Here is a 24207-nt window from a genome sequence, read left to right on the forward strand (position 1 = left end):
ACCACCTCTCCAATGGCCAGATACAAAGCCTGTTCTCACAGAAAGAAATGCACAAGGATCGTTCAGCATGGCAAACAATAGCATGCACGTGCCCCGCCTCACTGGTATAAGTCACAGGTTTTAATAATTCAAATAACTTAGCATCCACATTTTACAAACCCAAGATATTAAACATTAACACTTCACAGGTTAGTTTTAAAGTTCTGTTCCAAATCTTAACACATACTGCAAAAGGGACTTCTGAGGCACCACCGGAAAAACCAAGCAGGAATCGATTGTCTGTCTTCGAAACATAAACACTTAAAAAATGGCTGAGTTCAATATATTTTGAATTCAAAATTTCAATGTCCCCATGAAAGAGAAGGGTTTGATGATGTGATTTTCTGTATTGAAGAAATGTTAGTGTACAGTCAATGGTAGCATACAAAACTCGGCACTAGAACTGCCTCTTCCAGAGCCAAACAGCCTTCGCACACACTGTAACCTACAGTTAAACACAATTTCCAACTGTGCTGGAAATCTTCCTTTATTCTATATCTGACTTTTCTATTAAAAATAAAGATGGGCTGGATTTTTGTCTCAAAAAGCCCGTCTTCTCCCTCAACTTCAAAAAACAAGTATCAAAAAGGAACAAGCAGCAAAAATAGAAGAAATAAACCCATTGTGCTAGTTATGAAGCGCTGACACCTGACAGCCACAGCCTAAAAAGCATTAAAAAAATTCCTATATACAGACTCTATGTACACACTAAGATGAGGAGCTTAAGGAAATGACTACATGTGGTTTTGCATTTATTTCCATCACTTCCACATCTACCTGCAACTCATGCAAACACATCTTCAATTTTGTGCAATGATCTTCTTTTCTATTTGGTCTGGCAACAGAATTAGGTCAACACTTTCACCTACAGGTATCTAAAAGTACACGCTTTTCATTTAAAAGCTAGGCCTTAGTTTCGTGGGTAAAACATAGCATATTTCGAAGTTCGAAAGCCAAGCAGGTCCCTCATTTCATTTCGGAATTTCGACAAGTCTTGCCGCAGTTCATTTAAGTTTTCCACAGTTGCCTGATCCGTGCTTTGCATCTTCTGCCTCATGGAAGTCAAGTAACGGTGAACTAAGCAACACATCACCTTTTGATAATTCTCATCTCTCTTTTGCTTCAGATTTCTCCATTCCTTTAAGCAAACATTACAGATTTACTATGGAAAAGTGATTTTTGAGCCCTCAAGCCTGTATACAATTATACACAGGATATGAACAAAGCTATTTCATAGATGCATCCTGATGTGCACAAACATACAACGTGTATAAATTGCCAGCAACACATAAATTAAATTATAATCTGCTCTACCAGCAAAACCTGAACGTTTTTAATCTGGCTGGCTTGGTAATGACCCTATGAATAAGTACAAGCTCCATAATCCTCAATGTTTCTCAGCACACATTCCATAAAATCTTTGAATTTAGTTTATTTAATGCTATTTTTGTCAGCAAGAGGATGCAAAATTAGTAAGCATAATTACAGGGTACTATAAAAATATTTATTTAACAAAAAAAAAATCTCCCTCCCGCCACAATGACAGGCTTCAGTGATCCCTTCTGGTTATTCATTTTGACACTTCTCTAATATGCTTAAAACCAATTACCTTCCCCAAAGAATACTCTAACCTAACCATTTTTGCGATTAGCACACACTTCCTTGAGGTTTCTATGAATTTTTAATCAATCAATGCATTTTTTCCAGACTATTTCTGGGGGAACTGGGAGCTGGAGGGAAGGGGCTTGAAAATCCCCAAACTGAAAGGTAGTATCATCTTACTTAAGAGGACAGAGGTACCACTGTTACTTATATTTTAGATGCAACATACATTATTCCATAGATCCTATTTATCTCAGTAGCACTCACAGGCAGCTTCATGCAGCAATTTGCTGATTCACTTTAGCAAGCAACACCTTCCCAGCTACGGAGCCTACAGCTTCCCCAGTCATTTCTCACCTTTAGGCTGTTCTGACGTTTCACTTTGCCACTTGATGTATGAGAGCAGATCCACTTACTGAGACTGTTGAAAAGATAACAGATAGTCTTGGGAGAGGGAATAACATTGAAAGGTGGAGGTAGCGTGCATTTGTCATCAAAGTAGCTAAGCCAAAGCTTGGCACGAGCAAACTTCCACTCCTTATCTTCATGATTCTAAAGCAGCAGAAATATTAACAGAGATCAGAAGCAAAAATATTAACAGGCTATTTCATAAGTTTTTTCCTCATACCTTAGAAAATAACCGTTAATTTTGATTATATAGTATTTTAATATATAGATAGCATAGTATTTTAATAAATTTTTTACTAATTCAAATACAAAACAAATCTCTTCAATCACTATATACTCTAAATACCAAACTCAGCTAAGAAGTTATAAATCCCATTCCAAATGCCCAAGCACCCCACCTTATCAAGAATAGCGTCTTCACTTGAACACTTATTACACAGAGAAATTCTTCAATTCCCAGAGGGCCGAAAGCCTTGCAAAATTTCAACATGCATTTTATTTGGGCCAAAGTAAATAAAAAGGTCATACTTGGAAGGAAAGATGCCCCTTGTGAGCTCAGAGATAGAGCTCATCCATGGAAGGCTGTAGATTAGGCTACACATCATAGGAAAAAATTTGCGTAAAACCCAATGATACAGCTAGCAATTCTAGGGAATTAATCAGAAACCACTTACTGCTATCAGCTGAAAACTTTTATGAAGCATTGCCACGAGGAGTTTAGTTAGTACTATCACAACCACCACATTGTAGGTACCAACAATTACAGCACCCACAAATGACTGTAACTCTTCACCATAGCTAAAACGTGTGACAAAGATGGCTACGTGTGCCAGGGAGAATATATACCAGAAGAGAGCAAAGCATGTGCCAATAAACCTACAAAAACAAGGGAGAAAAAAACTGTTTAGGCACAGTAAACACCAACAGTGAGGTTATTTCATGTAAATTTAAGTGCAGCAAAAAACTCCAGTGTTGTTTAATCACTAGGATTTAAGGGCTAGAACAAGAAAGCAACTTCATAGCTATCAAACTCACGAATGGAATGTGTCATTGCTCTGCTGTTCACAGAAAATCCCCGCGCAGTCTTTTTCTTCATTTACAGTAAATCCTTTATCATAAAGTTGCGTCAATCCAATTGTGAACGAGAACAAGACAAGAAGAAACATGCCCAGAAATTTTCCAAAATCTTGTAGCATCTGTCCCATTGAAATCTGTGAAATAGATTTATTTCCAATTTTAGTAAAACGTGTAGTTATTTGCTTGCATTCTCTCCCTGAGCCTCTAAACATCGAAAAAAAATCTATTTACATTTGAAATGTTTAATTTAAATTTTAAGATGCTAAAAAGTCCTCAAAATCAGGAGGTACCCTGGTACCATTTTTCAGTGAAAAAATCTAGATGTTAAAAGGAAATTTAAGTAGTTTTAACATCACTTGATAAGTTTTTATATTTCAATTAATCATAAGCAATAGTGTGTACACCTAATTTTCCATTTATAACATCAACTGTAATAAGAAACTCACAAGTCAACACATAGGAGCAGTAAATGAAATGCATTTGAACACAAATAGCATCACAGAAAGTTAAGAAACACTTAAGAAGGACATTGAATTAATCAAAACATTTGGTATCATTCATCACTAATTAAAAAGCAGTACACCAGAGCAGATACGCAGAACACAGGATTAATTCACTGTATGCTTTGTGTAAGATGTAAAATATATGTGATGTATAGGTGTGTAAGCACATACAAATTGAAGGATGTGAAGTACAGAAGCTATGACACTGAAGTCAGATCATTAGCTTCCATTTCAGAACATCCTATGCAGAAGTTTGCAACAGTAAAAACACAGCATCTTTAAAAAATAAAAAATATTATGTTTGTGCATTTTTCCAATGCAGAGAAGACCTTGACTTCTGTCTTAAGCACAAATTTTGACAGAGACAGCATAAACTGTTTACAGCACTTAAATTACCCTTCCTCTAGCTTCAGAGAACAATGTATTGTAATAAACAATGCAAATACACAAAATGGGGTCAGGTAAATCTAATCCTCTATATAAATCAGTGTGTGGAAAGCCTAATCCTATATGAATCACAATCTGTACCAAATCACAGTCCGGAATTGTTATCACTGGTCAGTGATTTGCAAGTACAAATTTACTGGGAGATGAAGCGCCAGCTCCTGCTCCCTCCCACGCTGCCTGAAACCCCCGAGTGCCCCTGCTGCACAGCAGTTTGCCACAGACACAGACAACCTGCAACTGCAGGCAAAGCTCTGCAGTAATTATATCATTTGGTCAGAGGATGAATGTAATCCCCACCACATTTTCATCACATCTCTCCTTTTAAAGGAAAAAAAAAAAATCACAACAACAAAATATTTACCTGGTCATAGGCAAGAGAGACACAAAGCAGAGGAAACAGGAATACATAAAAAGTTCAAACCACCCCAACTATTTTGTTTGGAATAGAGTGTAATAAGCCCAAATATCAGCTTCTTCACACAGTCATCCTGTTCCTTTCTAAGCATTTAGCTTCCAAGCATCAGAACTCTTAACAATCTAGTCAAGGGGAATGCTACTTCTATATTGTGTTACTAATAAAAAACACCACACATAGCCGACTTACAAATAGGTTTTATTAATCAATAGGTAAAGTAACTGAATGCTTAAAAATAACTCTAACAGCCAAGAGAACATAGCAGCTGCCTTCCCACACATGTACTGTTGGGTTTCCATGCCTCATTTGATCACCACCATTTGAACTTTATGACCTACTTTCAGAAAATACTGTATGAGTTGTTGCACAAGAAGTACTGGCCAAGAGCAATAACATAAGCTTCAGTGTGTCCTGAATGGGGCGACTGTTGACTGTTATTATTTACTTGGAAAATTTCATAACACAGCCTCCTAATAAAAACCTCACGAAAGATCTAGCACATAAATAAATATGCACATTAAACAATGAATCTCTTTAGAATGTGGAAAGGCTTCAGCGTTAATCAATTTGTACGACACACCTAATGCTTACAGCAACACCAAGACTTTGGTATTTTGTTCAAAGCATGAAAGTACATTCCTGTTAAAAAAATGTACAAAAGAAAAAATATAAAAATAACGAACACCACCATGGCCAGGAATACAGAGAAAAAGGCAAGAAGTAAAACTAACAAACAAAATCCCGGGAGGAGAAACAGGCACCTTCCAATAACATTAAATTGACTGCAAGAGCTATGAACATTCTTTTTAAAGCACTTTTCACAATGATTTTAAAAAGACCAATTTAGCAAGTGATTTGTTTTCCTTTCAAAGGACTAATCTGTATGAAACAAGAATATTCTAAATGATAATTATTTGTGCAGCAAGATTAAGTACTCCTACTCATTAAAATGGGCTGAATTTCAAGCTGAAGGTTTTCAGTTCGATCCTAAAAACTTGATACAAGACCTAGTGATCTGAGGTCACAGGCAAACTGAAAGGCTTTTGATTACTCTTCCTTGCTACACATCTCATTCATTTCTCTTTTAGAGGTAAGAAGTCAGGACGATTATTTGAACAGAACTTCACAGGAAGAACCTCACCCTTGCAGTTTTCAGACTGCAGACAGTATGTTAAGTTAACAACAGACGCAAACAAGAAGACAATATAGGTACAGTTATGGAAAAAATACTATTAACAAAGTGAACTCCATTAGGTCTTCAATGCTTTTTCTTACCTTTTTTTCATGTAATTCAGCGTGTTTTACATAAGAGATTGAAAAACCAAACTTCAATGCAATACTACTTCTTTCTACTTTTTACTTTCTGACTTTTTTACTCTGATTTCTTAATTTTAAATTTTCAATAAGATCACTTCATAACAAATTAAGATCTAGTTTAACATATTCTCAAGCAGTAACAATAGTCACCTGAAGTGGTCCCAGAATAGAGCTGGTTGTGTACATGAAGAAGAGACGCAGATAACTAAGAACATTAGCAAAAGCAAAAAGACCTTCTGCCACTAAAGTAGGATGGAACGCATCCCAGTCTTTCCTTTCAGCATAATCGTGAAACTGCAATATAAAAAGGACAAACTGCGATCACTGACAGCACAAATACACAAATGAACCGCTCCCTATTGCTGCCTCTGAAGCAGGCAACAGCCTAAGAGAAACCAATACATGTGATTCACAGTTGGCTTACCTCTTCCAGGTATCTCACTCTTTATAGACAAAGGTATTTTAAAGACCATTCCAGAGGGAGCCAGAAATTGGATTATTTAAATTCAACACCTAACTCTGGCTCTCACTTGCTCAGCAGACCATTTATTCCTCTGTTCTGCTCTTCCCCTCTACTGCTTTGTACAGTTTGTTGAAACAAGGACCAGTGTACTTTATAAATGTGCGTTGTCCAACGCAACAGGCTTCCATCAAAAACAACATTAAAATGCTGCAAAGAAAACGAATGTACACCCGCAATTGCAATGTGGTGACAGCTGGTCTTAATCGGTTTTAGAAAGATTTACAAAGACTCAGGACCTGGGGTTGCTTCAACCGATTTTATCAATGACTACGGAGAACAGACAAGTAAGCTGTTGATGTAAACACACCCTTAAAGGTACTATTCAACTATTAACAGAATATCCACAAATACTTCACTTTTGGCTTTGCTGACAACATTCTACATTTATATTACCAGCTTCTGCTGTCTCAAAATGGATAGTCAAGGAACTCAAAGCTGCTTTAAAGTAGCTGCCAGAAAGCGTGCTGCACAAAGATGGCAAGAAACAGAGATAAACATGTTTTTATACTTTGCAATTGCACGTGTACACATCCTTCTGCTACAAAGACTCTTCCTTTATTTCTTACAGGTTCAGTGTCTACAATATGGACCTAAGATGTGAAAAAAAAAAAAAAAAAGACAAGCATTTTTATTTGGTGTTCTAAATAATTTAAAAACTACAAAAATAAATTTTGCAATAGAAAAGTCGTAACAAAGCCATCGTGTGACTGTAACACAGGGCAGTAGCAGAGAGCTCATCTCGGCAAAGGAACCACTACTACAGACACACTGGTTGCAAAGCAAAAGGTTGTGAAGGCAGCCCGACATGGCATTCTCTCTCTTATTTTTTTCCAAGAAACAGAGCACCTTCCAGATGATTACCAGCTTCTGAATCAATGCCAGGAGAGGGAAATGAGCCAAACACCAAATTGGGAAGAACTGAACCAGTTTATTTCCCTCCCAACTGCCAGACAGCTGTCAACTCATAGTCTGCAATACAAAATAATGGTGCTACCGCGCTGGCTTGAATTTTGCTAAAATACTCCTATTCAATCAGCCTGGCAGTTTGCCATGCACTGTGCACTCAACAGAATGGGAATGATCATTTTCAAAACATGTATCTTCAATCAAATCCAGATGGCTTTTCCTGGAGAATGGGCCAGGCTCCTCTAATGTTTTGGGGCTTTTTTCCTTACTAGAAAAAACAAAACCAAAAACCACCAAACAAAAAAAAAAGTTAAGAACCCCATAATCACCCATGGCATTTGAGTGTATGTAATCACAAGCTAAATACAACTTTCAGCAACAAAAAGCTGTAGGCAATCCAAACATAGAGATTACTGTCAGCCACCTGCACAGCACTGATCTACAGAATCAAACACAGTATCAGATGAGTGGCACAGGAAGATTTCCCCAAATAAAAATCAAGGCATTTGGAAGACCAGCCAATTTCCACAAGGCAGACAATAGCTTTGTTGGGACCCCGAGTACTTGGACGCATCTTGATGTGCTTTCTAACTCACATTTTCCTCATCATCTTCTCTTTGAAGCCTAAATGCAACAAGACTAGAGATCAAGACAACTACACTGCCTACACCACAAAGAACACCTAACCTAGAAGCCTGAACTGTACCCACATAGCAGGACACTACTAACACAGGACGCTGAACTGCAACAACTACTCCGAACACAGGACATAACACATCTTCACATATTGTGCTGCAATGTACTAAAATTCTACCTGCACAGTCAGTCCCAGAGGAGATTTGGATCTGTGAAGATGGGTTCTCACCTTGTTATGGGCAACCACTTTGAGAGCAAAAGTTGCCAAATAGAGGGAATTCATGACAAAACTAAGCTGATTACGGGATTCTTCCAAGAAGTCTTCTAAACCATCATACCAGAGTCTTTTAACATCTGACCACACCATTCCTGCAGGGAAAAAAAAAAACAAAAACGAACAGGGACATCAAAACATGACACTGAATAGATATTCCATCTCTGACTGGCTATTGCAACTGGTATTTTAGCAAAGAGAAAGAAGTGGAGTAATGAAGTAAATTTACTAAAACCATTGCACCAGATTACAAGCATTAACCATGAGGCAACAAGATGCTTAAGCTCCTCAAGCCTGCTTTCCAACTAATAAACAGATTCTCCAATAAAAAAGGGCAGGAGACAAAATGAGTTGCAGAAAAACTGGACAGGAAAAGGTGAAATTGGAAAAAAGGTAGAAGGCTACAATACAAATGCTTTTTCTGAATAAAAAGTATTCACCTTTTTCCAAACGCACTACAGAGAGCATTACATGGCTACAGAAAGTAGCGAGTATTTTTTGGAAGTGTGTAGGGATTATAAAATTTTTTTTTAAGAATAATCGTCTCAGAACTGTTACTGAAAAAAATCAAAAAGTTGGAACTTCTCCTGCCTTAACTGATATTAAGTAGCACTAGGAGAGAAAAGAGACCAGGACTTACGATCTTAAAAATCAGAAGTTTAACTTAAAGCAACATACATTTAAACAATCTGAGTCTTTATAGCAAAGTGAATTTTACCATTTTTAACCGTGTCTGGGCGAAAAGAAAAATACAGTTGCTCAAAATTTTCTGACTGAATGGCTCTCACATACTTGACATTTGTGTAACACATGAAAGAACTGTTAGATGAACTATAATGGCACCTTTGATTTCTGTGAATAATCAGTTATTATTTACAGCAGTGTTAGAGACTTCTACAAATCTCTTCCTGGTCATAAAGCAATTCTTCCTAAACCAGAACCTCTGTGTCCCTCCATATGATCACCACCTATTTTACACTAAATTTGTTACAGAAGCAGTAAAAGGAGTTGGAGAAGCAGAAGATGCTATAATTGATGTTATTTACACACACACAAATTTGAATTATGTTGCTTTATCTTATTGGGGAAGACAATTGTATGATTCAGGCTCAATAACTAGGAAAAGAGCATTACTGTACGCATGATTTTTGAAAGTTAATCCAGTAGAATACAAAACTAGCTGCTAACTTTAAATGTTACAAATTTTGCTCTAGCCATTTCTGACATCAATTTGAGTAAGTGTTTTAATAGGACTATGGAAGAAAAAAATGTAGGTAAATTCTTGTTACTTGGTTCTTTTTATTCTAGTTGATATTGTCACACTTTTTCTAAATACATATTTTTCAACTTATTGAACATTCATAACTGAACAGTACAATGTGATTTCAAAGGAGGCATTTCAGCTATAAATGCAATTACCATTTAAAAGATCTTAAGATTCAGTAATGCAAAAAGTAACCTGATTTTAATGACTCTCGTTACTTATGCATCACCTTTCAAACCTATCTGGAATCCACATTTAAATACTACATGAAGAAAATAAAATGTTTCTATGGCCTTTCATTACAATTCCCCAGACCACTCAGTGATACGCTTTCTGTCTGCGTTAGATTTGATGGAACTAAAGAATCTCTGAAAACAGATATTGAATCTCAAAACAGAGGAGAAGTCTGTCACACTGACTTGTCCTCTACATTTGAAGCTTTCAAGTTTCTTTTAGGACATTTGTATGTGGGGTACTGGGTATTTCCAAAACCTGCACAAACTACTCCAACGATGAAAAGAATCACCATTACAAAAATACCCTACAATGATAACACAAAAATCACCCACAACTAGTTGGATAAAAATAGTGGTGTTTTCAGCTGTATCACTGCTTTCTGAAAGTCCAGTCCCTCAAATGATACATATCTAATTATCTGACATGAAGGTATACGTTTCCATGAATTTATCTACCAAATTTTATCGTAAAAACAAACATACACCAACCAACTGAAAACATCTTAGAATCTTATGAATTTCCAACCAAAACAAAAGTTCATGAGTACCCAACAAAAATGATACCTGTGCTCCCTCTACTGCATCAGCGAGAATTAACATGTGTCCTTTCAGGTATGGTTATGATAATCAGTAACAATTACAGACAGAAATGTAAAGTTATAATATCAGAAAATAATACTTGTTTCTCTGTTTTAAAACAAGGATGAGGTAAACGCACACCTTCAATTTATCAGACTTGGATGCAGTATGTACACATAAGCATGCATTTATAAACACAGACAACAGATACTTTTTTATTTAAGCAATATGCAGACTCTGTAGCAAGTCCAAATTGTATTATTAATTACTTTTCAAACCAAACACTAAAGAACTGGTCCTGAAAGACTGAGTTGTTACTTAACTGTTGATAGCAATTTCATATATATTCAAAGTCCTCTGTACAAAAATGTACAGAATCCTCCTGTGCTATCCAGTTAGAGCATAATAAAAAAAACCAAATAAAAACAATGCAGGAATTGATTTTATGACTGTAAGTGCATGGCTACTCCAACTAATTAGAATCCAGAAAAATTACAGTTAACTTTAATACGATCCACAAATACTTTTTATGATTATCTAAAGATTTTAGCTAGAAAGAATTTTCAAAGAAACAAAAACTTTACTAGTAATATTCAGATTCTAGCATAATTCCACACACAAGACACACAAGTAATTAAGAAACTCAGATCATTCCTACTGCTTTTTTATAGAATTCATAGACTCATGGGAGTTGGAAAGGACACCCATGAATCATCAAGTGCAACTACTGACTGCTCACAGGGCAACCTAAAAGCTAAAACACCTATCTAAGAGCACTGTTCATACACTTCTTGTAACAGAGAGTGGAAGAAAGTAAGAGTTTCCTGGATTGCTGGCTGATGAAAAAACAAAATAAATTGGGCTGGCAATGATTAAACCATCTACATAGTAAATATTATTGCCTATTCATTAATAAGAAATGTATAAAGCTATGTCTGAATTAATTTTATTCCTCAACTTCAACAAGAGAAAAACGTTGGTGACAGGCTCATGTTACAAAACGATTAATCTGAAGAACACATGCTTGCTTCGCCTTCAGGTTATTTTTCTTTCTTTTTTATTTCTTATTCAGTTCAGAATTTTAAAATGTCTAGGATGCACAGCTTCTACATTAATTTGTTACTGCACAGCTGAATCTCAGCTGCATCACTCTGAATGCTACCAGTCCTTCAGAAGAAAAATCCACGTTCTTTTCTGCCGGATCCTACAACGTTCTGTTTCTGACACTGCACTTCCAGTGACAACTAGAGTTTGTGCCAAAACTTCACATCCCTTCCTCTAAATGGCTTTGTTTTTTTTCATTTAACACTGTCCCCCAAAGAGTAAACTTCAGTCAAGCACTGAGTAATTGTCATCCAATCTACTTAAATCATACCTACCAATTAGCCAGATTATCAGAAGATAGTCTATTCTCTCAAGGGCCGGTCCCATTGTATTCTTCTTATTTTCATTGTAAACAAGAGAGTACAAATTAAGTAATAACAGGAATGTGAAATATGAAGCTCCATGTATAATAAACTTCATAAAAGGAGTGTGAATTATTCGACCCACTCGAGATTTAGGGGCTAACAAGTAACACAGGGACAGTACTGGCCAGAAAATGCCAACCATCAAAACAGTCAAAATTTTCTTGCACGTGTGCTTGCGCCGATAGCCTGCCATCCGTCCAAACCACACAGTGTTCAGGAACTGCTGGCAGTTGGACTGAGCCACAAACTAGGGAAAGAAAAAAAGAAACAAACAAGAAATAAGCCTCGTGGCTCTTCACACAGATTATTAATTTACATTAAAACTCATATACAAACTATGCATAGTTACCAATAAACAGGAAAAGGCAAGAATATTAAGGTGAAATAATTGTAGGAGAGCAGAAGTGCTCTGGACCTGTTAAAGTTATGAACATCCGCAACTTAAATTTCCTGCTAAATCCAGCAACTAAACAAGAATCGTACATACAAGACTTCTAATGCTTTTCAGGCCAAGAATGAGTTTTGATTTCTAATTATTTAGAAATCTAGCACAGAAGCAAGATCATACCTCCAACAGCTTCAGTGTTGTTATAAAATGCTGTGATCATATCAGAAGGATAAGGTACTGCTGTTGTAAAATACTATCTACATTGTAAAATGCAACATCTTTTAAGATGAGGACTAAAGTGCCCAAGCAGTTTTATACATATCAGTTCTTAGAAATCATTATTGCTCTAACCAGCAGGGTTCATTTTAAATCAGAGTAAGCTATGTTGTGTCAGACCCTCAAAAGCAGATCAATCTACATAACCTTCAGACCTAATTATGTAAATGTACTTCTAAATTTCAGGTGCTTATTAGCATGGAGTTACAAAAGGATATAGTTTCCTAGAGGATGCTTTGTCATTTAATTTAAAAAACACAAACAAAAACAACCTTGGTATTATCACATTTTAGAAAGCGTCACAAAAAAATTGACTCTGTAGTAGAATTGCCAGGAATAAAACACATTCTGCAGATACTTTTCTCATACCACACCAAAAACGTTATTCTCCAACCACTGTGGTACAACCAAGCTCTGTTCAAAAACAAAATAACACCATAAACACTTCAACATGCTTGTTTAACGCATATCAACTATGTTTAATGCTGGTTCTAGGCCATTCCATAACAGAGGCTTATGGCTTTAAAACAGTATGTATTTTAACAGTTTCATCAACAGTTTAAGCCTGGATGTGTAGAACAGACAGAATTACAATGCCTTCTGCAAATGCTAACCGTAAAAGGATTTTGCCTGGACAGGAAACTTCCTGTTTGCTCCCAATTCTTACACTAGAATCCCACAAATACCCATTTACCTTCTAGTACAGTAAAACCACAGTTAGAATTTGATAAAGACAACAATGACCTACTCCATGAAATAAGTTCCATACTGATGGCATAAAAAGATGCTACTGCTCCAGGAAGCAGGTGCTGTTCAGTTAAATCAGCACAAGTAACGTAATTCTGAACCACAGCTGAGCCAAAGCTAAAGAGCTCATGACAAGTCAGAAGACAAACCATGCATGGCGCCTAGGGAGCTATGCTTCCCTAGGCAAAGATTTAATGAGAAGCAGAACAAATAATTACTACTACCAGAGATCTTCATGAAACAGCAGTAGTCTATGGTCTAACACAGAAAATACTACATTCTTCTCCATAGTAAATACTGAAGAAATACTTGGTATTGTGCGGTACTGCTTCCTTGTTTCACATGCAGATGTTCTATGTATTACCATCTCTTCTATAACTCTTGCAAACTTATTTCTACTTCTATGTCTAGAGGCAGAACAATATATTACATTAATTACTAGCAAAATACGATATGGAAAGCCTATCAAGTCACTGTGAGGACAAACCTCTTTTTGATTATACTTTATTGCAAGTTTTAAGCGACTTAAGTTCATCCTCTCTTCCAACAATCCTCGCTTGTCTATATGTTCATCACTAGATGTGTGATTCAAAATCACTTCCAGCTCCCGCGAATTCCGTGCTTGTGCAAGCAAATCTTTAGCAAAGGTTTTGCACTGTTGAGCAAGCTCCTCATAATCGTTTCTGAAAGACACAGAAATAGCATGTGCTATTATACTGCTCCCTTATTTTTTATTAAAACATCTACTATCTATTTGTGGTTGGCACTGCATGTCATGCTAAGACAAATCAAAAAAATCAAACCCAACAGTCTTATGTCAAGCATTCCAAAGACAACTCTGAGCAGGTTTGACCATGTAACGTGCCAACTGCACTTCAGTTTACTTTGCAACTTCACTAGAGACCAAAAAAATTGAGAAGACGACTGACAGTATACAAATACTCATAAGTTCCATATACAGAGTCAAAGCTTAGAATTATTTCCAGGGGACAAGAACGTTTAGTAGCCACAAAATATGACACTAGTAATTCATCATTTGGACTTTCCACTTGGAAGGCAAGTTGGTTTTGGTTTTGCTTTACCCCTGTTGTCTGAAAATTATAGCCTATTCATGGAATACTATTTATTAATATCATAAACTTAAGAAAAGAAATTACAGTATTTGCTTCTCATGTAGCACACGGTCCGTTTTAGTGCCAAGTTGTACCACAAAAATGCAATGGTTGGATTCTCATTAAGAAAGACAATCACAGCTAGAAAACTGGAAAACTCCTATGTTGTTTAGGAAAGCAGAACTTTACCCATATGAACCTTCACTTTCATATTCTCATTAAAAATACATGCTTTTGTGCTGGCACAATTCAGAGTGGTAGAAACAGTACAGTTTAAACATCAAACTATACTGAGTACTTGTTCATCAAATAGACAGAGTGTTTATAAGGCGTTCACGAAATCTTCTACACACATAATGCATATTTTATATCTATACACACACATGCGTGCTGTTCAGAGTTTTATAATATAAGGAGCAAAATGAAGAAACAACACCCAACACAACTCCCAGCATGAGTCAGGTGAGTATAAAGAAGTTGTTGCATACCTCTACCATAACATGCAGGAAAAAAAAGTGCAGAGTACTAATGAGATGCTGATATGACAAATAGGTGTGTGATCTTGAAATAACTCAGCAACTAGCATAATTTCTATTTATTTTTCCATAGTAGAGCTGAAATATGAACAGCTGGTGCAATCATATACATTGAACTGTCTACACAGGATTTAAAGTAATTAAACTGTCAAAATTACTTCTAATGAGGTATAAATTATATTGTATAACTTGTTATTACATCTAATGATCAGTTTAAACATTTCAATTACAAAAAATTAAGAATAAACCTTTTATAATGCATATATATTTCTATACAGGTAATTTCACAAATTAAAGTTGTTTTTTGTTTTCAATTCCTACCTGAATTCAACCTCAACAAGGCTTAATTCTTTTAAGTCTGCACTAAGTTCAAAAGCTCGCAGGATCGGATCTTCCTCTGTCAACATGATTAAAGCAGGACTGGCCAAACATCGATAAATGTCAAGACGAAACCTGTGATAAAGGAGTAGAAAGCAAAGATGTTTCATTCGATTAGTGGTTTCAAATCAGAACCTGTTCCAAAAGTCTGCATGAAACAGTCAGCTGAAAGACAAAACAACTGGGTTTCCTAAATTAGACACTACAAACATTAAATGGGGTTTACCATGGAATACATTGTCCTTCATATATTTAGAATCTAAATTATTCCAAGTATCAAAAATTGACCAAACCGGTCCCCTGTTCTTTTAATCACATCATCAGCTGTTCGTGGTACATCAGCAGGAGGCTGTCAGTTAAGGTAACAGTATTGGCAAAATTTTGACATTTTAAGTGTTACACAGTAGCTCTTATGATTCTTCAAGTGGAAACAGCAGTGGGAAGTAAAGCTTTTAAGGCCATCTTCTATTTTAACAAACTACATTAAAAGCAGTGAGGAGCTTTAATGAGCAAGATGAAAAAAAATAGGGAAATTGGGAAACCTCTAAAGGCATGTTTTCCTCTTGGAAAAGCAGCAGCTCATGAACACTGACACAAAGCTTGTTACCCATTGTAGCTTAAACTAAGAGCCGTTATCCCACATGTTTCTGTTGTTTATTTGCTCCGGGAAACCCTGAGAGCTTTTCTCATACTGAAGTTAATGACACAGGGTATCAGATAGATACTGCCATTACAGATACCAGAACACCTGTATAAGTACCTAAATACCAGTAACCATTACTCTTTTACTTCCCTGATTTTTCAGTCATTTCAATACACAGAATATACAATTACCTACCTCCTTGTTCTGGCTCAAAAAAATAAAGTATCAACTAACTTAAGAAAAATTCTATTTGCATAGTTCCTATGCTCCCAAGCCATTAATAGCGAAAATGTTTGTGACACAAGCAGTAGAAACAGAAGGCACTAAGCTTCATATGCACAGTGAATAAAAAAAAAAGCATATAACTAAATACATATATTTATTTATATTATATTATTTATATTATTAATTATAAATATAATTTATTATATTATATTATTTATATTATATATTTAAATATATATATATATAATAAAAGCATATAACTAAAATGAAAACAAGCCACTGTCTCCCACCAGTCTCTCAAACGGACCCATACCTGAGAACCACCATCTCACACAATAAAGGCTGGAATATATTGAAGGTGTCCACCCACAGACCTTACCTTAGGGGGGAAAAGGAAATACACTGATCTGACTCAAGCAATACCAGAGAACTAAGACAAGCACTTTTTTATTATTATCTATGCCTGGTTAAGTCCCACCTGGAATGTCGCAGACTATCTTTTTTGTTCTTTGCAGTACACAGTGTGCACTCACAGCCTACAGCATGAGGCTTGGGTAATGATATGTCTTGCTTTAGCAGCATGGTAAGAATTTCATAGTTGTTACGATGAGCAGCTAAAATGACAGGTGCTACATCCATGGTCGTCGAGTACTCTGGGTTCTGAATGCGTTCCATGAGTTTCTGAAATAAAAGGTAAGAAGCATCTACATTTATTACATAAAATTCTTCTATGGCGTTGACATGTAAGGGTTTTTTTGACTGTAAAACAAGGACTCTCTCCTTCAAAATACTTTCCTATGTTTCATAACATGGAAATAAGGAAAAATTTGTAACAACATTCAAATCCCTCTCAGGTAAATACTAGAAAAATGGACACAGAAATGTTTCTGGTCTATTAACATCAAAAACCTGACATCCAGTTCCCACCTTCTCCAGCATACATATGCGATATTAAACAGAGTATTTTGCTCTGGAATGAGAAAAACTATTACATTTACTATGTAAGCACAGAAAAAATATCCTGACTGTACCATACTCTGTCAGACACCACCTTATTCCTTCCCTCACTTCACCTCTACTTGGGAACTTTGACACTGAGCATTGCCAAGGTAAGTTTCAACTGATTAATTTCAAGGTAAAGATTCGGCATTCATAGATTTGCCAAAAAAATAAAAAAAATCTACAAAACTTCACAAGGTTAATACGTTCATTATAGGCCAAGGCTGCTAATTACCTTGCAAGCAGTCTACAAGAAAAGACTTATAACCAACCTATTTCTCCCTCTTCTGGATGAGCTAGGCATCTGCTAGCATGTGGCATGTATAAAGGCACTGGATTCCTTAGTTGTTAAAGCAAAATAAGGTATTCTAATCCTTAAGACAAAGAGGCTACAAAAATAATCCCTAGTATCGAGATTCCATCACCTTAGAGATGCTGAATTTCATTTAAGAACATTGCTTTTAAATACTATGGTTATATGGAATGCAACAGCACGGCCCCCACACCCCTACAAAAAATAAGGAATAACAACACTCAACTACAATGGTTGGTCTGGAGGATCTTTTTGGGCGGTGATTCAGTAGGATGTCAACTGCTCCCACCACTTCCGAGTCAATAGCCACCAAAAGCGCATCTGATGACTAAGAAAAGAAAACAAGTCATTTGTGCCAACAGCAGTAACTTAAACAGCGTAACGAGCTGATCTGAAGACATATCACTTCTTTTAAATTTATTTATTCTTAAAGTACTAAAATGCTGCTCTGTGTTATTCCCATGCACATGATCAGGATACAAATTCAGGCTGTCATTCTAGGGGGTAGCATAGTATTCCTGACAATTTGTTTCATTGCACAAAGAGCAGAAGAACCAATTGCAGAAATTATTTTCCAGCAGAGATGGATAATGCGGGACACTTGCAAACCTCAAGTTCTAAGGGACAATTTACCAGGTTATTTAAGATATTAAAAGTGAGTGTCTGTAACACAATCCAGGCATTTGGGACACTTCAGCCCTGCATTCGTAGTCCTGTGGTAAAGTCAGGAACAGAAGCTTTCTTTCTGGGCTGGTAACTACTTCTGAAACTTCTTTTAAGGTGAGCTAAGCAGCTTTTCAATTTCCCTACAGCTGATAGTACTCATTTAATTCCCTTGAGAAAATCCAAATTGTTTTTTTAAAAATAAAAAAAAAAACCCTGCCTTTATTATTGGCAACAAAAAGGAGATCCAGGAATAGAAATGCTTGTTATTTTTCTCCTGCCCAATGTCGAACAACCTAACAAAAGATATTACTTTTCCTTGCTTTACATACTTAAGCCATCATAGCCACAGCTCTCCCAGCAGCAGCAGAGACACTGAACAGAATTAAGGAAGTATTGTTGTTATGAAACTTTGTCTGCTATCAAGCACGGATCAAGGTTAACAACAAAGCCCTGCAAAAACACGTGCTCACCTTAACTTAAAATCATCAAATATAACATGCCTTTTTTAACTGTGCTACCATTCTAAAAGTTATTACACTCCACAGCCAGAGAGATCTCCCCATTCTACATTTTTACTATGATGCGCTCTGACCATGTACTGTTTATTTTGCTTGAGGATAACATATATATAACCTCTGCAACAGGAATAACATTTAAATAATATTAAACTTGTTAGTATCATTGAAAATGTTACTATAGATTTGCCATGCCAATAAAATCCCACTAGAAAAGTAAATCAGTGGGAAGAAAACACTTCCACAATTACTAAATGGTAAAAGAACTGAACTACCTATCAAGATGGATTCTATTTCCTCCTAGATTTAGAGAAATTATCAGAGAAGGTACATAGATATCACAATACATAGACCAGTGACTACACTGAAAGTTGTCAATAACTTACGTGTTTCCTACCTGGCAGCCATAATCTAAAAGAAGTTGTAGTATGTCCAGGTTTTCATTTTCAATGGTTATGGTAACAGCATTTCGTCCAAGCACATCCACACAATTTATGTTCATTTCTCCTGAGCTGTTTTCCTCTAAGAGTTTCTTAACCATGTAATAGTCACCTGCACAAGTAACACATGAATGTCATTTGAATTATCACAAAGCACTAAAAGCAAGCGGCCATTCCAAGTCCAGCCACCAGCAAACACGACAACATTCTATAGCTGACAACAGACACTGAATATGTTGGACAGTTAAGATGTCAATGTAGATGCGCATTCTCTTATCAGGGAGGAAACTAAAGATGTTTCAGGAAGCCTCTTTCAGGAAAGCACTAAGACACATACTTTAATTCACCTTCTTTACTTCCAATCCTAAAAACGAATACACACAAAAGCCTGGGTATTTTTTAAAACTGGGGTAATAGCTCATTCATAGCCTGTGAGACACCAAAACCATTAAGTTCAAGTGCATCAGAGAAGGCCTCTCAGTTCAAAAATGCCATAGGCTCAGAGAAACCTTCTCTACAATGCCACAAACAGGTCTGCATTTCGCTTGAGCAGAAGCCACATCAGTCTTCTCTGAATTGCTCCAATTTTAGTGTATATACCATCAAAGTCAGTGTGATATGATTCTGCAATGGTTTTGGCGGTATTTAAAAGATGTGTAGATGTGGCACTCTCGGATGTGGTGCAGTGGTGGACTTGGCAGAAATAGGTTAAGGTTGGACTTAATGACCTTAAAGGTCTTTTCCAACCGAAAAACTTGTATGAAAATTCAAGGTAGCAAATCCAATGAGCAAGTAAAGCAAACAGCAGTAAGCCATTCCACTTTCCAATCTGACTGAAGTATGGACAGAGCAGGCTGCCTTGTTTAGTATTATTCCGTTTAATTGATTCTTCTTGCCAAATATAAAAGAATCACAGAAAGCCAGGTTGGAAGGGACCTCAAGGATTGTCTGGTCCAACCTTCTAGGTGACACGCAGTTTAAATTGAGACGGTCCAGAACCCTGTCAATCTAAGCCTTAAAAGCATCCAATGTAGAAGAATCCACCACTTCCTTGGGAAGATTATTCCAATATTTATCTGTCCTCATAGTGAAAAATTTTCTGCTGGAATCCTATCACAATCTCCCCAGGAACAACTTCTACCCATTCCCCCTTGTCTTTTCCATGTGACTCCTCGTAAAAAGTTTTGATTTATTTTTGTCTTTAAGGTAATAAATGATTTTGCGACACAGAAGACAGTGACACAGACAGACCTTAGTGTACAATACTTGCAAAAGTATATGTAGAATACAGCAGGATATGTAGAGTCTGCAAGAGTTCTAAACCACTGTTATAGTTATATAGATATTTTTAATTTTCTGTTGTGCACCCTTTTAGCTCCCTGAGACTCAAGAAGGCTGGGACTTGGCCCAGAGACTCTGTTTATATTTGGAGAGAAGGCTAAGATTTGGGCGGACCTGCCAAGACCAACTCAAACCAGCAGCCTGGCTGTCAAACAGCAAGGCACCCTGTGCCACAGAACACAAGAGAACGAAGGCCCTCGGCCCTCTGCCCCGCATCACTGCAGAAACGCCCCAACCTATGCACAAGGCCAGCAGGCAGCTCTGCATAAACACCATCTCCTATCCCCATAAATGCATCTGAAATTGCGCAGCCTGTCTGGCACGGGGCTGAAGCCTATTCTGGAGTCCAGCGACTCAGACACATCAACATCAGCTTGATTTAGGGCTGCATTTCCACTTAAGGATGACTGAATTAAAGTAAGGAGAATATTGAAGGGTCTAGAAAAGTCACATGAGTAGCTGAGATGACTTGGTCTGTTCAGCCTGAAGAAGAGGAGACCGAGAGGGGACCGCTTAGCAGTTCACTGCTTCCTCACAAGAGGAGGAAAAGAAGCAGGCACTGAGCTCTTCTCTCTGACCCAAGGAGATGACAGGAAGATGCCAGAGCAGGGTTAGGTTGGGCATTAGAAGAAGGTTCTTCCCCCAGAAGGTGATGGAGCACTGGAACAGCTGCCAGGGAAGGAGTCACAGCGCCAAGCCTGACAATACTCCAGAAGCATTTGGCCAATGCCCTCGGCCACACGGTGTGAATGTCGGGGGTGTCCTGTGCAGGGACAGGAGTGTGACCCGAGGAGCCTCGTAGGTTTCTTCCAACTCAGGACCTCCTGTGATTTTAGGAAGGAGTCACAGAATCATAGAATGGTTTGGGTCGGAAGAGACCCTAAAGACACTCAGTTCCACCCCGTGTCATGGGCAGAGCCCCCTCCAGCCTGGCCTTGAACACCCCCAGGGATGGGGCAGCCACCACTGCTCTGGCAACCTGGGCCAGGGCCTCCTCACCCTCAGCGTGAAAAATATTTTCCCCCACCAAGCTCTCCCGGAGCCCCTTTCAGCCCTGAAAGGGCTCCGGGAGAGCTTGGTGGGGGGGAAGGGGGGGGGGGGGGGGCTTGTTATAGGGGCTGCTCTAAGGTCTCCCACCCCACCTCGGAGGCGCTACCTTTGTCGCAGGCGAGCAGGAACAGCTTCTCGTCCAACGTGGTGTCCTCCTTCACCTGCCGCACGTCCTTGAGCGCCAGCAGCTTGTTGGGCGAGGCCGAGGCGGCCGGGCCGGCGCTCTGGTACAGCGCAGCCATGGCGGCGCCGCCCCGCCCCGAGCGGGGAGCAGCCGCTGAGGGGCTCGAGTGAAACCAGAACTCACAGAGCGGGCTGGGCTGGGAGGGACCGCCGAGCCCACCCACTCCCACCCCCTGGCCCGGGCAGGGACCCCTCGCACTGCATCAGGCTGCTGAAAGCCCCATCCAGGGCTCTCCAGCCCCATCCAAAACCTCCAGGGACGGGGCAGCCACCGCTTCCCTGGGCAAACAGAATCACAACCTTAGAAAAGACGCCTTGGATCATCGAGTCCAACCCCTCCTATCTGCCACTAAACCACGTCCCTGAGCACCTCGTCTACCCCCTTCATCCCGTCTACCTCGCCTTCACCCCCACCCCCAGCTCAGCGACTTTCTGCTGTGCCTTCTCTGCTCCTGCTGGCTACACCATTTCTGACCCACGCCAGGATGCTGTTGGCCTTCTTGGACACTGGAATCCTTGCTGCCTCATGCTCAGCCACTGTTGACCTCCACCACCAGGTGCTTCTCCACCAGGCAGCTTTCCAGCGGCTCTTTCCCAGACCTGGAGCGATTCATGGGGTAGTTGTGACCCAAGTGCTGGCCCCGGTATTCTGCCTTTTCGAACCCCGTAGAGCTGACCTTGGCCCATAACCCTGCCTGTGCACATGCCTCCATAGAGGCTTCTTGCCCTCAAGCATGTCAACACTCCCACCCACTTCAGAGTCATCTTCAAATTTATTCAGGGAGCACTCAATCCCCTCATTCAGATGAATAATCACAGAATCACAAGGTTGGAAAAGACCCACAGGAGCATCAAGTCCAACCATTCCCATCAACCACTAAACCATGCTCATCAGCGCCTCATCCACCCGTCTTTTAAATACCTCCAGGGCTGGGGACTCAACCACTTCCCTGAACAGCCTGTTCCACTTTGCAGTGACCCTTTCCGTGAAAAAATTCTTCCTGATGTTCAGCCTGAACGCTCTCTGGCAGAGCTTGAGGCCACTGCCTCTTGTCCTGTCCCCTGTCACCTGGGAGAAGAGGCCAGCTCCCTCTTCTCTACAACCTCCTTTCAAGTAGTTGTAGACAGCCATAAGGTCTCCCCTCAGCCTTCTCTTCTTGAGGCCTAACAACCCCAGTTCTCTCAGCCGCTCCTCATAAGACTCATTCTCCTCCCTCTTCACCAGCTTCATTGCTCTTCTCTGGACTCGCTCCAGAGCCTCAACATCCTTCTTGTGGTGAGGGGCCCAGAACTGAACACAGGATTCGAGGAGCGGTCTCACTAGTGCCGACTACAGAGGGAGAATAACCTCCCTGGACCTGCTGGTCGCGCCATTTCTGATCCAAGCCAAGATGCCATTGGCCTTCTTGGCCACCTGGGCCACTGCTGGCTTGTGTTCAGTCGGCTGTCAACCAACACCCCCAGGTCCCTCTCCTCCAGGCAGCTTTCTAGCCAGACTTCTCCCAGTCTGTAGCTGCACAGGGTTGTTGTGCCCCAAGTGAAGGACCCGGCATTTGGCCTTGTTAAATCTCATGCCATTGGACTCAGCCCAGCGGTCCAGCCTGTTCAGATCCCTTTGCAGAGCCTCCCTACGCTCCAGCAGATCAACACTTCCACCCAGCTTAGTGTCATCCGCAAACTTGCTAAGGGTGCACTCAATGCCTTCATGCAGGTCATTGAATAATAAAGATGTTATACAAGACTGGCCCCAACAGCGAGCCCTGGACAACACTGCTCGTGACCGGCCACCAAAGGATTTAATGCCCTTCCCAACCACACCCTGGGTGCCACCATTCAGTCAGTGCTTTACCCACCAAAGTGTACACCTATGCCATAAGCTGCCAGCTCCTCTAGGAGAAGGCAGTGGCAAACTGTGTCAAAGGCTTTACTGAAGTCCAGGTAGATAACATCCACAGCTTCTCCCTCAGGCACTCAGCGGGTCAGCTGGTCATAGAAGGAGATCAGACAGGTCAAGTAGGACATTCCTGTGCAACGAGACAAGAGCTGGGACATATTTCCCCCTTATATACATGTATGAGACCAAAAATGCTGGCAAATGAACCCCCTGAGACTCATTTTGGAGATTTAGAAAGCAAGTATCTGTCATCTGGCCCGGGCAACATACTGCACTCATCTCCATCAATACTGTGCAGCAAGACAAAAGCTGGTTACAGAATATATTTTGCACTTACATGCATGTGTGCACATGAACCCTCTATGATTCATTTTGGAGTTTTAGAAGGCAAGCATCCTTTATCCAGCCTGGGCAACGTGAAGCACTGATATCCATTTATAGTGCGCCCATCAATAGTGTGCAGCGACACAAAAGCTGGTTACAGAATATATTTCCCACTTACATACATTTGTGAAACCAAAAATGCTGGGAAATGAAGCCTCTAAGACTCTTTTTGGAGTTTTAGAAGGCAAACATCCATCATCAGGCCTGGGCAACATGAGGCAGTGATCTCCATCAATAGCGTGCAGCAAGACAAAAGCTGGTTACAGAATATAATTCCCACTTAAGTACATATGTAAGCATTTTCCCAGAAATCCCACGTCCCTGGAGGTGTTCGAGGCCAGGCTGGACGGGGCTTTGAGCAGCCTAGTCCAGTGGGAGGTGTCCCTGCCCATCGCAGTGGGGTGGAACTGAATAATCCTTAA

At 39.2% G+C, this 24207-nt stretch overlaps 1 protein-coding gene across 2 annotated transcripts; it reads right to left on the reverse strand.

The window, feature by feature from the left end:
* Positions 1-836: 836 nt before the first annotated feature.
* Positions 837-21580, reverse strand: TRPC1 (transient receptor potential cation channel subfamily C member 1). 2 transcript variants are annotated; one of them, XM_069864428.1, is made up of 13 exons: positions 21431-21580; positions 18891-19045; positions 17539-17640; positions 16479-16681; positions 15076-15207; positions 13594-13789; positions 11606-11942; positions 8103-8242; positions 5959-6102; positions 3085-3260; positions 2724-2925; positions 1999-2193; positions 837-1177 (listed from the first exon to the last, which is right to left on the reverse strand). In XM_069864428.1, the coding sequence occupies exons 1-13, from the start codon at positions 21564-21566 to the stop codon at positions 950-952; spliced, it is 2346 nt and encodes a 781-aa protein (XP_069720529.1). In that variant the 5' UTR covers positions 21567-21580; the 3' UTR covers positions 837-949. The 2 variants fall into 2 exon arrangements, with proteins under 2 accessions (XP_069720529.1, XP_069720530.1); XM_069864429.1 differs by lacking the exon at positions 5959-6102.
* Positions 21581-24207: the final 2627 nt, after the last annotated feature.

This window comes from Phaenicophaeus curvirostris, chromosome 10, assembly GCF_032191515.1.
Source record: "Phaenicophaeus curvirostris isolate KB17595 chromosome 10, BPBGC_Pcur_1.0, whole genome shotgun sequence".
Taxonomy (NCBI): domain Eukaryota; kingdom Metazoa; phylum Chordata; class Aves; order Cuculiformes; family Cuculidae; genus Phaenicophaeus; species Phaenicophaeus curvirostris.